Below are 12,616 nucleotides of genomic sequence, written 5' to 3'. Positions count from 1 at the left end.
CTGTCTAGTCAAGGCTATGATTTTTTCCTGTGGTCATGTATGGATGTGAGAGTTGAACTGTGAAGAAGGCTGAGCGCTGAAGAATTGATGCTTTTGAAGTGTGGTGTTGGAGAAGACTCTTGAGAGTCCCTTGGACTGCAAGGAGATCCAACCAGTCCATTCTGAAGGAGATCAGCCCTGGGATTTCTTTGGAAGGAATGATGCTAAAGCTGAAACTCCAGTACTTTGGCCACCTCATGTGAAGAGTTGACTCATTGGAAAAGACTCTGATGTTGGGAGGGATTGGGGGCAGGAGGAGAAGGGGATGACAGAGAATGAGATGGCTGGATGGCATCACTGACTCGATGGACGTGAGTCTGAGTGAACTCCGGGAGATGGTAATGGACAGGGAGGCCTGGCGTGCTGCGATTCATGGGGTCGCAAAGAGTCGGACACGACTGAGCGACTGAACTGAACTGAACTGATAACATGTCAAAACTTAACTTGATAGAAATAAATTCTAAAGCACATATTGATAAGATGTCAAAGCCTAAGTTAATAATACAAAGTTCTGTAGAAGGGAAGCGGGTGTCTAGGTATATAGCACGCTGTTGATTTGCATTTTCCCAGGGTACATTTTTAGAATATTTATGACAGGCCTTGAATAACGCTCAAAAAATAAGTAGCGTTTTCAGTTGAACTATCAAACACTCAACAAATGCTTCAATTCAATGCCTATGTGGCTTGGTTGAGAGTAGATCTCTTACGGAGTGAAATACTGCCAAGAGGGTGTAGATAACCACTGAGGAGTCAGAGAGATACCCTGTCTACTCTCTGAAGAAGCTTCCAGGGCAGTGGGTGGAAAGGGAGAGTGCTCCAAACAGCGCCCCTCACCCAGCAAAGGGGTATCAATCAAGAACAGCCTCCCGGAGGGAGGGGAATGGCACTCCTGGTGAGTCAGATTCCTCAGCCCCTAAAGTCAAGCAATGCGCTTGGAGCACGTCAAGGCCTAAGCTTGATGAAAAGAGAAAGAAAACATACAGAAAGAAAGCGGAAGGAGGAAAAGAAAAAACAAACGCATTTCATTCTCCCCGACAAGGAGCATGTATAAACACTACTTCAGAGGTTGGGAGGTCCAAGCTAGAGCCACTTCCAACAAAATACAATTAGCGAACCCTACAGGACAGTCCATGAAAACCAAGCCTCTCGCACCTGAACCTGCGTCTCCGTCAGTCCTCCACGCACCTGGAGGCGCTGTTCTCACTGCGCAGGCGTCAGGTACGACATTAAGAGTTCCGGGTCTTTCCCTAAGACTCCTCTCTAGCCCCCACGCTTCCGTTTCTCTACTGCTCTCCGCTGAAGTCTCCGGCGGGCACTTGGGGGCGGGCTGGGGGCTGGCCTTCCGGGAAAAGTGCTCGCAGGAGAGAAGGTCACAAGTAGGTAAGGCCGTACGTGACTTTTAGGGGGGCTCTGTAGTGAGTTGTGGGCGATGGCTTTAGAGACCGAGCGGGGGTCTCCAACCTTGTAGAGTCGCCCAGAATAGGACGAGTCAATTTCATTAACCAGCGCGGAGATTTCACAGGTATCACCCAAACAACTTGGCCTTCTCCTGCTTAACTTGGTGAATTTACCCAACGAAGGGCCCTAGCGTAGTTTCCTTTCCGGCCCAACAATTACTCTGATCAGGCAGCATTCAAGTCTCGGTTACTATGTGTGGAAGTCGGGGGTAATGCAGATAAGTTGTATCAGCTTAAATATATTAGCGAAAAGCCCAGCTTGACACTGTTGCTTCCATCACAGGAGAGAGGTGTGATCCAGGCAGTTGGAGGGGGTTAGGGATGTTCTTGTTGAAATGAGTAAAGCTTGACCTACATTCAGAGCCGTTCATGTCTCTGAGACCCAGTCAAATAATTAGCACCAAGCTTTAAACATAATAAAGCATTGTGTCTAGTTGGCTTTTTGTGTGTGTGAAACACGCGTGCACAGTGTGTGACTTCCTTGCCCGATGACTTTTGCCTGTCACCCTGGCAAGGCAGTGACATAGTATAACTGTCCTGTAGTAAATGAGAAAAGGAAGGCAAAGAATACATACTACTACAAACACGATATGACCATTAAAGTAGAAAGGCAAAATTCCAGCCAGCTTTTGTACTCCAAAGCTGGCGCTGTCCACTAACCAGTGGTTTTTGAGAAGCCTGCCTCCGCAGCAGAATTTACACACACACACCTTTTAGCATATGCTTCTAAATACAGCTCCCCGAGATTCACCACACTGAGGGATACCCAGATTAAGAACTCTTGAACATCATCCACACTTTTCAAAGAAAAAAGGCAAACATAATCCAAAGTCAGTTACTGTACAAACCTGACCTTTTTACTGCATCAGACCTATCAGAAAGATACAGAAACTTGCTCTTATGTGCTAAAGCAAAAATATGGACATTTTCTCCCATCTTGCTCCAGCCAGCACATTTCAGTAATTCGTTTTTACTTAGCATTTTCAGTCCAGGTAATTTTTCTTCATGATACCATTTTATTTAGTTCACATTTAAAGAAAATTTGATATTTTAAGTGGCCTCATGTGGATAAAAATCTAATTTACTTGCCTTTTACCTTAATGTCTTTCAGACAGTAAACATGTTCTTTTTTGTTTGTTTTTAAGATAAAGTTGAAAGTTTCCGTAAAGGGACATACGAGGATCCTGAAAAGTCCTAGGTAAGGCTTTCCCAATCTTAAAAAAAAAAATCAAAGCTAGTAAAGAGTGGCAGTTTGCCAGTCTCAGGACCAGTATTTAGGGACAGCATAACTTTTGAGCTGTTTTAATCTGTGAAAGAAAGGATTACCTAGCACCTACGCCATTCTTAGCAGCGACTTAGCAGCAGCAGCAGCATGCCACCCTTCATCAGGAGCATATAGGTCTGGGCTCTGTAAGAGGCTACAAAGCAGTAACTGGTAATTGCTAGAGCCATTTTGTTTGCTTCTATTTAGCAAGTGCTTCTGTGTTTCTAGTAAATGTTTCAGGTCTGGAGAAGCTTCTTCTCTTTCTCCATCAGAAAAGTTCTAGGCCTTGAGTTTGTGATATGATCATTTCCACAGGATTCTTCTTTTTTTTTTTTTTTTTTTTTCAACAAATCTTCCTACTTACTCACTTATGTTTTGCTGCGCTGGTCCCTCATCGCTGGATGTGGGCTTTTCTCTAGCAGCAGTGCCCGGGCTGCTCACTGCGGCGGCTTCTCCTGATGCAGAGCGTAGGCTCTAGTGCACGGGATCACCAGCTGCAGCACACGGGCTTAGTTGCCCCGTGGCACATGGAATCTTCCCAGACCAGGGATCAAAGCCATGTCCCCTGCACTGGCATGCAGACTCTTAACCACTGGACTACTAGGGAAGCCCTCCGTTGGGTTCTAATGAGACCTTGTTATCCATGAGCCATGTCCCAGCACTTTGCTGCCTTCCAAGGCTGGCATGGAGATGACTTAGCATCCTGTGTTGCTTTCAGTGACCACAGTCCTGCTGAGTCCCTTCCTCCTTACTGCCAAGCTGTGGTCCCCTCCCCTGTGTTTCCCTGGGTGTCAGTGTTTGTAAGTGAGGATACCATTCCAGGGAGGCACAGGTTCAGCTGCATGGGGTATGCATCTCCTTTTGTGCATGGTTAAATGAGGACAAAGAACAAACAAATGTGTCTGTATATAGAATGTATGAATACCAAGCACATTTAGGTTTTTGTTTTTTTAGTTTGCCATTTATTCAGTGCCACTGTCTTATTTCTCACACAGTCCTGCAAGCTGTGTTTTCCGAAAGGGAAACGCATATTTAGAGACAATAGGTAATTGTTCACCCAATTTTGGTTGAACTCCGGGAGTTGGTAATGGACAGGGAGGCCTGGCATGCTGCAGTTCATGAGGTCGCAAAGAGTCAGACATGACTAAGTGACTGAACTGAACTGAAGGGTGGAGGGAAGAGAAAAGATAATGCATGCAAAGAAACTTTTTGTAGCTTCTGAAGGCAACTTCCGGTAATGTGCAAAACCTGATACATTATTCAGTTCAGTCACTCAGTCGTGTCCGACTCTTTGCGACCCATGAATCGCAGCACCCCAGGCCTCCCTGTCCATTACCATCTCCCGGAGTTCACTCAGACTCACGTCCATCGAGTCAGTGATGCCATCCAGCCATCTCATCCTCGGTCGTCCCCTTCTCCTCCTGCCCCCAATCCCTCCCAACATCAGAGTCTTTTCCAATGAGTCAACTCTTCGCATGAGGTGGCCAAAGTACTGGAGCTTCAGCTTTAGCATCGTTCCTTCCAAAGAAATCCCAGGGTTGATCTCCTTCAGAATGGACTGGTTGGATCTCCTTGCAGTCCAAGGGACCCTCAAGAGTCTTCTCCAACACCACAGTTCAAAAGCATCAATTCTTCGGCGCTCAGCTCTCTTCACAGTCCAACTCTCACATCCATACATGACCACAGGAAAAACCATAGCCTTGACTAGATGGACCTTAGTCGGCAAAGTAATGTCTCTGCTTTTGAATATACTATCTAGGTTGGTCATAACTTTTCTTCCAAGGAGTAAGCGTCTTTTCATTTCATGGCTGCAGTCACCATCTGCAGTGATTTTGGAGTCCAAAAAAAAAAAGTCTGACACTGTTTCCACTGTTTCTCCATCTATTTCCCATGAAGTGATGGGACTGGATGCCATGATCTTCATTTTCTGAATGTTGAGCTTTAAGCCAACTTTTTCGCTCTCTTCTTTCACTTTCATCAAGAGGCTTTTTAGCTCTCTTTATATGTTAAACTGTTAGTGACTTTTTCTCATTGATGAAATTATAAACCTGGCCCTAACAACCCCAATCCATCCCCATCCACAGTGGAGCAAGAGTTGGGAAAGAAGGGAATCCTGAAACAGAGTGCTGAAAGGAGTAAGGCTTGCACACATCCCAGCTTGGAGGGGAGATGGGCTGGGAGACCTTGGACCTGACCGTTCTCCCACTGCTGGCCTTCAGGTGGCACTGTTGGCCCAAGATTGCTTGGTTGGTTTTCAGAAGGTTACTGGTTAGAGATTGACCTGAAATTGGTTTCAGGTCATCCTTTAGGCTCTTTCAGTGGATCTTGGAATGGACATGAAAAGTTCTTTAAATACTGGGTATTTAAATTGCCAGAGCAATTTTGAAATTTACTTGTCAGCATTCCTGTTCAGGAGAGTTTTTTTTTAATATATTTCTTCCGTTGGTTTTTCAAGATAAGTTGATGCCTTTTTTTTCTATTCAGAGGTCAGCTCCTTTTCATCCTAGATGAACTGTCCCCCAAGATACTGTCTTAGTCAACAAAACTCTCATGTCACTACAAAAGTTTATGTAAATTAGTATACTCTGCTGACAGTTACCCTTACATTTGAACTAAAATGGAATGAGAGTTAGTCCACTAGCATCGTTCTTTTTTCTAATATAAGAAACTCTCTACTGCTTTTGTAATTGAATTATAGCTGATGTACAATATTATATGTTACATATATACCCTATAGTGATGCACAGTTTTTAAAGGTAATATTCCATTTATAGTTACAAAATATTGATATAGTACTTGTGAACAGTCTTGATTTTTAATGTATCACTTATATAATCTTCAATATATATTACCTGTAATTTCTGCATGTTGCAGATATCATTCTTACACTATTTCACCATTTTATGCCTCCAAAGAAAAAGTTTCTGTTTTCAGCTAATACAAATTTAGCAAGTTTTCATTAAACAGAATATATAAGATGGAAGATAAGACACGTCACATCCCAACTCATAAATGCCTTTTATTCAGGAATAAAATGAATCTTTTGAGCCGTCGAGTCAATTCCTATAAGACTATTATCTCTGTTTTCCCCAACTGGCTGTCTGTCTCTAGGCAGAATCCAGTCCAGCAACCTAGAGGCTAAATGACCTCATAACTCATTAGCCATTCTCAGAGCCATCTGGAGCCCTTGAGGAGAACAGTGTTCAAAGGGCTGATAATAAAGACAACAGCATAATTATTTCTCCACCATGATTAAACCTTTAGATGGCAAGCAGTCAGCATGTTTATTCTGCAGAGTGTTGAGGTCGGTGTTTTCTGAAGGTATAATAACAGATGCTGTGGCTGGATAACTTGTTTCCCTGTCCTCATCTAGCCTACAAATAGGTAAGCTGACTATCAGTAAATAACCTATTAAATCACAGAATCGTTCATCGAAAAAGGGCATTACAGCACAGGAATAATCATGTTAACACCAAGCGTAAAAGATGCAAGTGGAAAGCGCTCAAAGGAACTGCGCATCCACTCGGACTGTGGAGATCTCTCAACCCCAAGGCATGTCCTGCCAACGTGAACTAAGTCAGGGGTGGCTCTCTGTGTTTTCACTTTGTAAAGCATTCCTTAGATAATCTGGGAATTTCTTAACATGAACCATTTGTGTTCTCATTTTTCTATAGGGCCTCTTATTCCTTGCTGCTCAAGAAATGTCTTCACTTTCAGAATATGCCTTGCGCATGAGTCGTCTGAGTGCCCGGCTATTCGGTGAGGTTGCCAGGCCTACTGATTCCAAATCCATGAAAGTGGTGAAGCTGTTCAGTGAGCAGCCTTTGGCCAAGAGGAAGGAGACTTATGACTGGTATCCAAATCACAACACTTACTTTGCACTCATGGGGATACTACGTTTTCTTGGCCTCTACAGGTAATGACAAAAAAAAAAAAACATACAGAGTAACCTATAGGAGGTTTGTTTAATAGATCAGAAAGGGAAAAAATTAGCCTACTTTCATAGTTTTTTTTATTCTTATAATAGTGCCCAGGTAGTTCAAAAGGTACAATTGTGGGAGGGGAAAGCTTTCGAAATGTCCATAATGAGTATACTAAGAAAAAAAAGGAAACACGCACTTCCTAGAAGACATACCTTAATTATGTCTAAGATGTGACTGACATTGACTAGACACTGAGCTATAGTGAGACCTTGAATTAGTTGTTAATCTAAGAGCACTCAATGGATGCAGAGGAAATAGGTCCACACACTGAGCAGATCCCGTTGGTCAGGTGAAAAGGGCGCAGCCACCTGCTTCCTAACTGGTGAGGGGGAGCCTCGTTTCTTTCCTGGTGGCAGTTTTGTTGGATTTCTTATTTCCTTTCACTCTCTTTGGGCATTTTTAATTGGTACCCTTTTTGGCATACTAAAGCTGAAGTTTACCTTTACAGGTAATAGGTAATTGATATTATAATAGGATAATAGTATGTAATAGTAAGAGTAGCGGGCTCTTTCCACCATGCATTTGTATGTTTGTGCATGTGTAGGAAGTGGGCGCTTAAGATGATATGCTGCTCTAAAAAGAAAAAAGATCAAATACCCCTGTGATCGTTTTTCTTTTAAAAAATGTCTTAATTACCAAACGAATACATGCTCATTATACAAGAATTTAAATAGTACATAATTGTATCAAGTCAAATGCCTACTTTTTTTTTTAATTTAACATGTTTTAATTGTCTTAGGGCGATGTTACAAAAATTAATTTGGGACTGTTCGCTCTAATATAATAAGATTAACAGTTCATTCCAAATAACTAGAGATTGGTACATTCATTTACCCAACAGATTTTTTTTTTTTAAGTACCTTCCGTATGCAGGCATTTAAGATGGGCACAAGGGAAAAGTTCTATGAACAAAATAGATTTTCTTAGTTAATATATCACTAGAGATGATAATCCATGATGTATTTTGAATTTCTGGAATTGCTTTTGGGATTATCTTCCTAAAGTCTTGGCTCAAAAAATAAAAATTAATTTTATTCTTACCCCAAATAAAATATTGAAAGACACATGTCCTGAGTAGAAAATCATAACCCATATCAAAATTACCTTCAGTTATTTTACTTTTTTGCTGCTGCTCCCCATTTGTTTGAAAAATAAAGCTTCAACTACCTTTGGGGACAGAGGAAAAACACTTAGGTTTAGTTATCCTTGGAGAAACACAATTATTTTCATGCATGTAGTCACTAGTTACAGTAAATGGTGCCTCTAACGCAAGGCCTCCTGGGGAGTCAGGCAGGATGAAAGCAGGCAGACTTCAATTTAAAAAAAAATCTTACAAAGACCTACAAAATGGGAAGGGAATCAGGGTCTCAAAAACAGTGACTCATTCCATCAAGCAGGTGCTTGGGCAGTTCATCCACAAAGACCCCTGCCTGTGGAATTGTCTTTCTGGCTGGGGGGTTGTCAGAAATGACTGACGGGAGGGAAGAAGAGAGGGAAAAACATACTAAGTAAGTAAATCATGTGGAATGTTACAAAGTTGAATGTGATGCAGGGGAAAAAATAGTAGAGCCAGCTGAGCAGGATCAAGAGTGCTGACTGGGCCCTCAGTGGGCAGGGCAAGGACGGATCACAGTATCAAACAGAACAGTCAGGGTAGCCTCACTGAGAAGAGAGGTTTCCGCAGAGACTTGAGGGTGGAGAGCGAGCCAGGGGGTGCCCAAGGAAGAGCTTTCAAGGCAGAGGCCAAAGCAGAGCAAAGACCTTGAGGAATGCGCCTCATCTGTTCCAGGAGCCTCACAGGCTGACGGGAAAGCCATGGAACAGGAGGCAGGTTGTGAAGGGGGCTGAGAAAGCAGAGAGCGATTTGCCAGGCTGTCAGAAGAATTACTCTGGCTGCTTTTTTGAGAGTGACTTACTTGGGGGCAGTCATAGCTAATCCTGAGGAGGGCATGGCAGCCCACTCCAGCATTCTTGCCTGGAGAATCCAGGGACAGAGGAGCCTGGCGGGCTACAGTCCATCAGGTCGCAAAGTGTTGAACACAACTGAGCGACTAAGTGAAGCACAGCGCATAGCTAATCCCAGAGAGGTCTGTTGTAGCTATCATGTTCATGGAATGAAACATCCAACCCTATAAAACCTATCTATTTTTTAAAACTACCTGGAGGAACTCCTTGGTGGTCCAGCAGTTAAGACTCTGAGCTTTCACTGCCAAGGGCCCAGGTTCAATCTCAGACTGGGGAACTAAGATCCCACAAGTCACACAGCACAGCCAAAAGTTAAAGGATAAAAAAAATGAAAAAGCAGCTGTGCTGTGTGTCCTTAGTCGCTCAGTCATGTCGGACTCTGACCTGTGGACTTGCAGCCCACCAGGCTCCTCTGTCCATGGGGATTCTCCAGGCAAGAATACTGGAGTGGGTTGCCATGCCCTTCTCCAGGGGATCTTCCTGACCCAGGGATCAAACCAGGGTCTCCTGCATTGGATTCTTTACCAGCTGAGCTACCAGGGAAACCCTAAAAAAAACAGCATCAGGAGTTGAAAATTGGGCCCAGGAAACCACTCTCTTACATTTAATTAGTTTACCACTATCCACACTCGTACAGGTGAGGAGACCAGGGTGCAGAGAGGGAAGGATCCTCACCCAAGGTCACACAGCTACTAGGTGGTGCAGCTGTGGCTTGAACCCAGGGTCACATGGGTTCCAGAGCTTACGTATTGAAACACGATACTGTTTTAGGCCCTCCTTATCCACAGGTTAGCTATCTGTAGATTCATCCAACCACAGATTGAAAATATTAAAAAAAAAATTCCAGAAAGTCCCAAGAAACAAACCTTGAATTTGCCGTGCACTGGCAACTCTCTCTATATAACATTTACATTTATTTTATTAAGTATTATAAGTAGATGATTTAAAGTACACAGGAGGATGTGTATAGATTATATGCTATGCTATATAAGGGACCTGAGCACCAATGGATTTTAGTATCTATTGGTGGGGCGGTGTCCTAGGCCAGTTCCCCAAGGATACTGAGGAATGACCATGTTTGATTATAAAATGCAGACATTTTTATACAGTACAGGCAGTCTTCAGCTTACACCCTATTCATATGTACAAACAGCCCTGGCCGCCTTGATTCCTCAAAGACCTGTCTGTAGAGTTCCTCTCTGCTGACCCAGCTTCCTTCTGCTGGAGACTCCCCAGCAGACTTCTGTGTGACTCATCCACTGTCATCCAGGCAGCTTCCTCCACACCTGTCCCCTTAGGTGCTGATCCCTGGGCCTCCCAGGGTCTCATGTAGCTACTGAAGCTTATACGCACTTTCTGCCCCCATCAGTGTGTAGTCTTGGTGTTACAGGGAAACCTGGGGCAATTATTAGTGTTGAATCATAATTAATATCAGTTTACACAGATGGGCTTGGCAGTTAACTGCTGTTCGTGACCTCGCTTCTGTGAGGGGAAACTGACTTAGAAATGAACGCTGGGAACGCAGCCTGTCTGTACATCAGGGGCTCCATGTCCTTTCTGTTCACTAAGCTGTAGAAGTCAAGAGTTTGATAACCAGAACCACGTAAGGGAACACTCTAAACAGGTGAATTTTTCCATTCTGATAAAAATACTGGCCAATTATTTTTTTCTTTCACCTTTCAGAGACGAACATCAGGACTTTAAGGATGAGCAGCTGCGTCTAAAGAAACTTCGTGGAAAGGAGAAGCCAAGGAAAGGAGAAGGGAAAAGAGCAGCGAAAAAGAAATAGTGCTGGTCCATCAGGGGAGGACTTCTCTCTCAGCAGCTGAAAGTAGGAGGAAGTGTATTTACGGTCTGTCCACATCCTGGAGGAGTGTCAGCTTCCCAGGTTGAAGACTGTTTGGAGGAACACCATCATCTCTGCTTTGAAATCTAACCCAGTGAATTGTGACTGGTTTCATTGTAATTCTGCAAAATTATCTGCCTTGGTTCTGTAATCTGAGGTTTACCTTATTCCTCAAAGAAATGGAATGCCTGACTATTTATTGTTGAATGACTGGTTTGGGAGGGGATGGGGTGTTGGGAGAGCGGAGGGGAGACTCATTAAATGAACGTCCTCATTACTCCCTTCTTGCCTCCCCACCTAAACCACCCCTAAACTCTTTGATCTCTCTGGCTATTCAACCACTGTCTCCACCACCAAGCTCACAAACTTTATGTTCCTCTCCACCTACTCCTTTGAGAATATCTGTAAGGTAAGTTTGTGGGATAAAAGGCTGTGCCTGGTAGGAGAGTACCGAATACCTGCTTTATACAAGCTGCCAGAGTCCTGCTAATACAGTGCTTTGCAGGAAACAGTCCCTACCTCATGGAACTTTCAGTCCTGTGTGAGAGACTGATATTACACAGTTACACAAATGCAGCTGTATTATATGCTACAAAGGAAAAATCCAGACTTCTGTGAGAATGTGGATGGATCGATGGATTGATCCAGAGAGATACCAAGAGGCCAAAACTTCATTAGGTAATTTAAAGAAGGCCTCCCTAAAGAGCTCTGAAGAATAAATTAGGGTATTAGAATAAAAATGGTGGGAAAGCATTAGAGGCATAGAGAACATCCATTGGCAAAGCCCAAAGATAAAAGGAAACGGTCTAGTTTGAGGAACTGAAAAAACACTAACTAGTACGACTTTAGGTATAATGAAACAAAAGCCAGACGAAGGGTTTTGCAAGTTCTTTGAAAAAGCTTGGACTTAGCCAGATTAACTTGTACATGTTAACTTAATCAGATTAACTTTTTATTGTATTCTAGCAGTGAGTTTCCAATGAAATGCAAGAGCTTCTCTGATTTTTTTTCCCCCTCTAGCACTGTCTAGGAAATTTTTTAAATACTTTAATTTTTACTGTGGCAAAATCATAAAAGTTACCATCCTGACTGTTTCAGTGTACAGTACAGAAGTGCTAACTATATGCAGATTATTGTGGAAAATAAAGCACCTTTAACCCCTGTTCTCCACTGGCAAGGCACCAACAGCCACTGCTCTAGCCGTAATTTTCTTTCCCTGCAACACTGGCAGTATTGGCAGTAACTGCCCTGTGAATAATTCCTGAACTAGTAGGAATCTTGCTCCATATGTTTAGATAAATGGTATTTTTAGAGATACTTATCCAGATGGTATGGCTAGGGCCTATATTACAGTTGATAAAAATACGAAATACCTAAAAATGGATAATTCCATCTGATAGACATGAATTTCAACAGAAAGCTGAGAATCCATTCACTTAGAACTTTTCCTGAGCACCTGGCCCACAATGATTGTAGAGGACAGACGAACAGCCTTGGTCACTAGGATCTGGGAATGAACAGGCGTGTGTTGTAAAGCATTGGCCAGATCCTGGGGACTCGCTCAGGAAAGTGAAGACGCTGTCACTCTTGGCCAGTGCAGTGGAGCCTGCTGAGTAGACGGGCTCCAGGATGCTGGGCTGGGAAACAGGCTTGCAGCCTGACCCCAGTGTAGCTAAACGGATGTTCTGAATCACGCCATCGCCACCTTTTCAGGGGAAGACTGTAAGAGGAACTTGGGAGCATTAGCTTGATACTTTAAAGAGAGTGACTGCAGCGCGGCTCTGAGGAGGCCCTTTGACACGCCCTCTCATCCCGGAACTTCCGGGTCTCGTGCACGCAGGTGGCATCACCTGGAACCTGAGAGGCTACACGAGGGTGTCGGAGGCCTGGTGAGAGACAATGGCCAAGAACAAACCAAGAGGGCAGAAGTCCAGGAGTGTATTCCACATAGCCAATCAAAAAAGCTTTAAGGTTAAAAATAAAACCAGTTACCCTAATCTTGAGAAGATAAACATTATGAATGATGAAAAAGTTAACAGAGTGAATAAAGCTTTTATAGATA

General features: G+C 43.4%; 1 protein-coding gene across 4 annotated transcripts; it reads left to right on the top strand.

Annotated features, from left to right (window-relative positions):
• The first annotated feature begins 1,327 nt into the window (after positions 1-1,327).
• Positions 1,328-10,747, top strand: MRPS33 (mitochondrial ribosomal protein S33). 4 transcript variants are annotated; one of them, XM_052638860.1, is made up of 4 exons: positions 1,335-1,419; positions 2,642-2,694; positions 6,435-6,676; positions 10,392-10,747. In XM_052638860.1, exons 3-4 carry the CDS (start codon positions 6,462-6,464, stop codon positions 10,495-10,497), a joined length of 321 nt encoding a protein of 106 aa, XP_052494820.1. In that variant the 5' UTR covers positions 1,335-1,419; positions 2,642-2,694; positions 6,435-6,461; the 3' UTR covers positions 10,498-10,747. The 4 variants fall into 4 exon arrangements, with proteins under 4 accessions (XP_052494822.1, XP_052494820.1, XP_052494821.1 ...); XM_052638861.1 differs by lacking the exon at positions 1,335-1,419 and adding an exon at positions 1,543-1,561; XM_052638862.1 differs by lacking the exon at positions 2,642-2,694 and having other exon boundaries at positions 1,328-1,419.
• Positions 10,748-12,616: the final 1,869 nt, after the last annotated feature.

This window comes from Budorcas taxicolor, chromosome 4 (assembly GCF_023091745.1).
Source record: "Budorcas taxicolor isolate Tak-1 chromosome 4, Takin1.1, whole genome shotgun sequence".
Classification (NCBI taxonomy): Eukaryota; Metazoa; Chordata; class Mammalia; order Artiodactyla; family Bovidae; genus Budorcas; species Budorcas taxicolor.
This window is presented reverse-complemented; position numbering and strand designations above follow the sequence as displayed.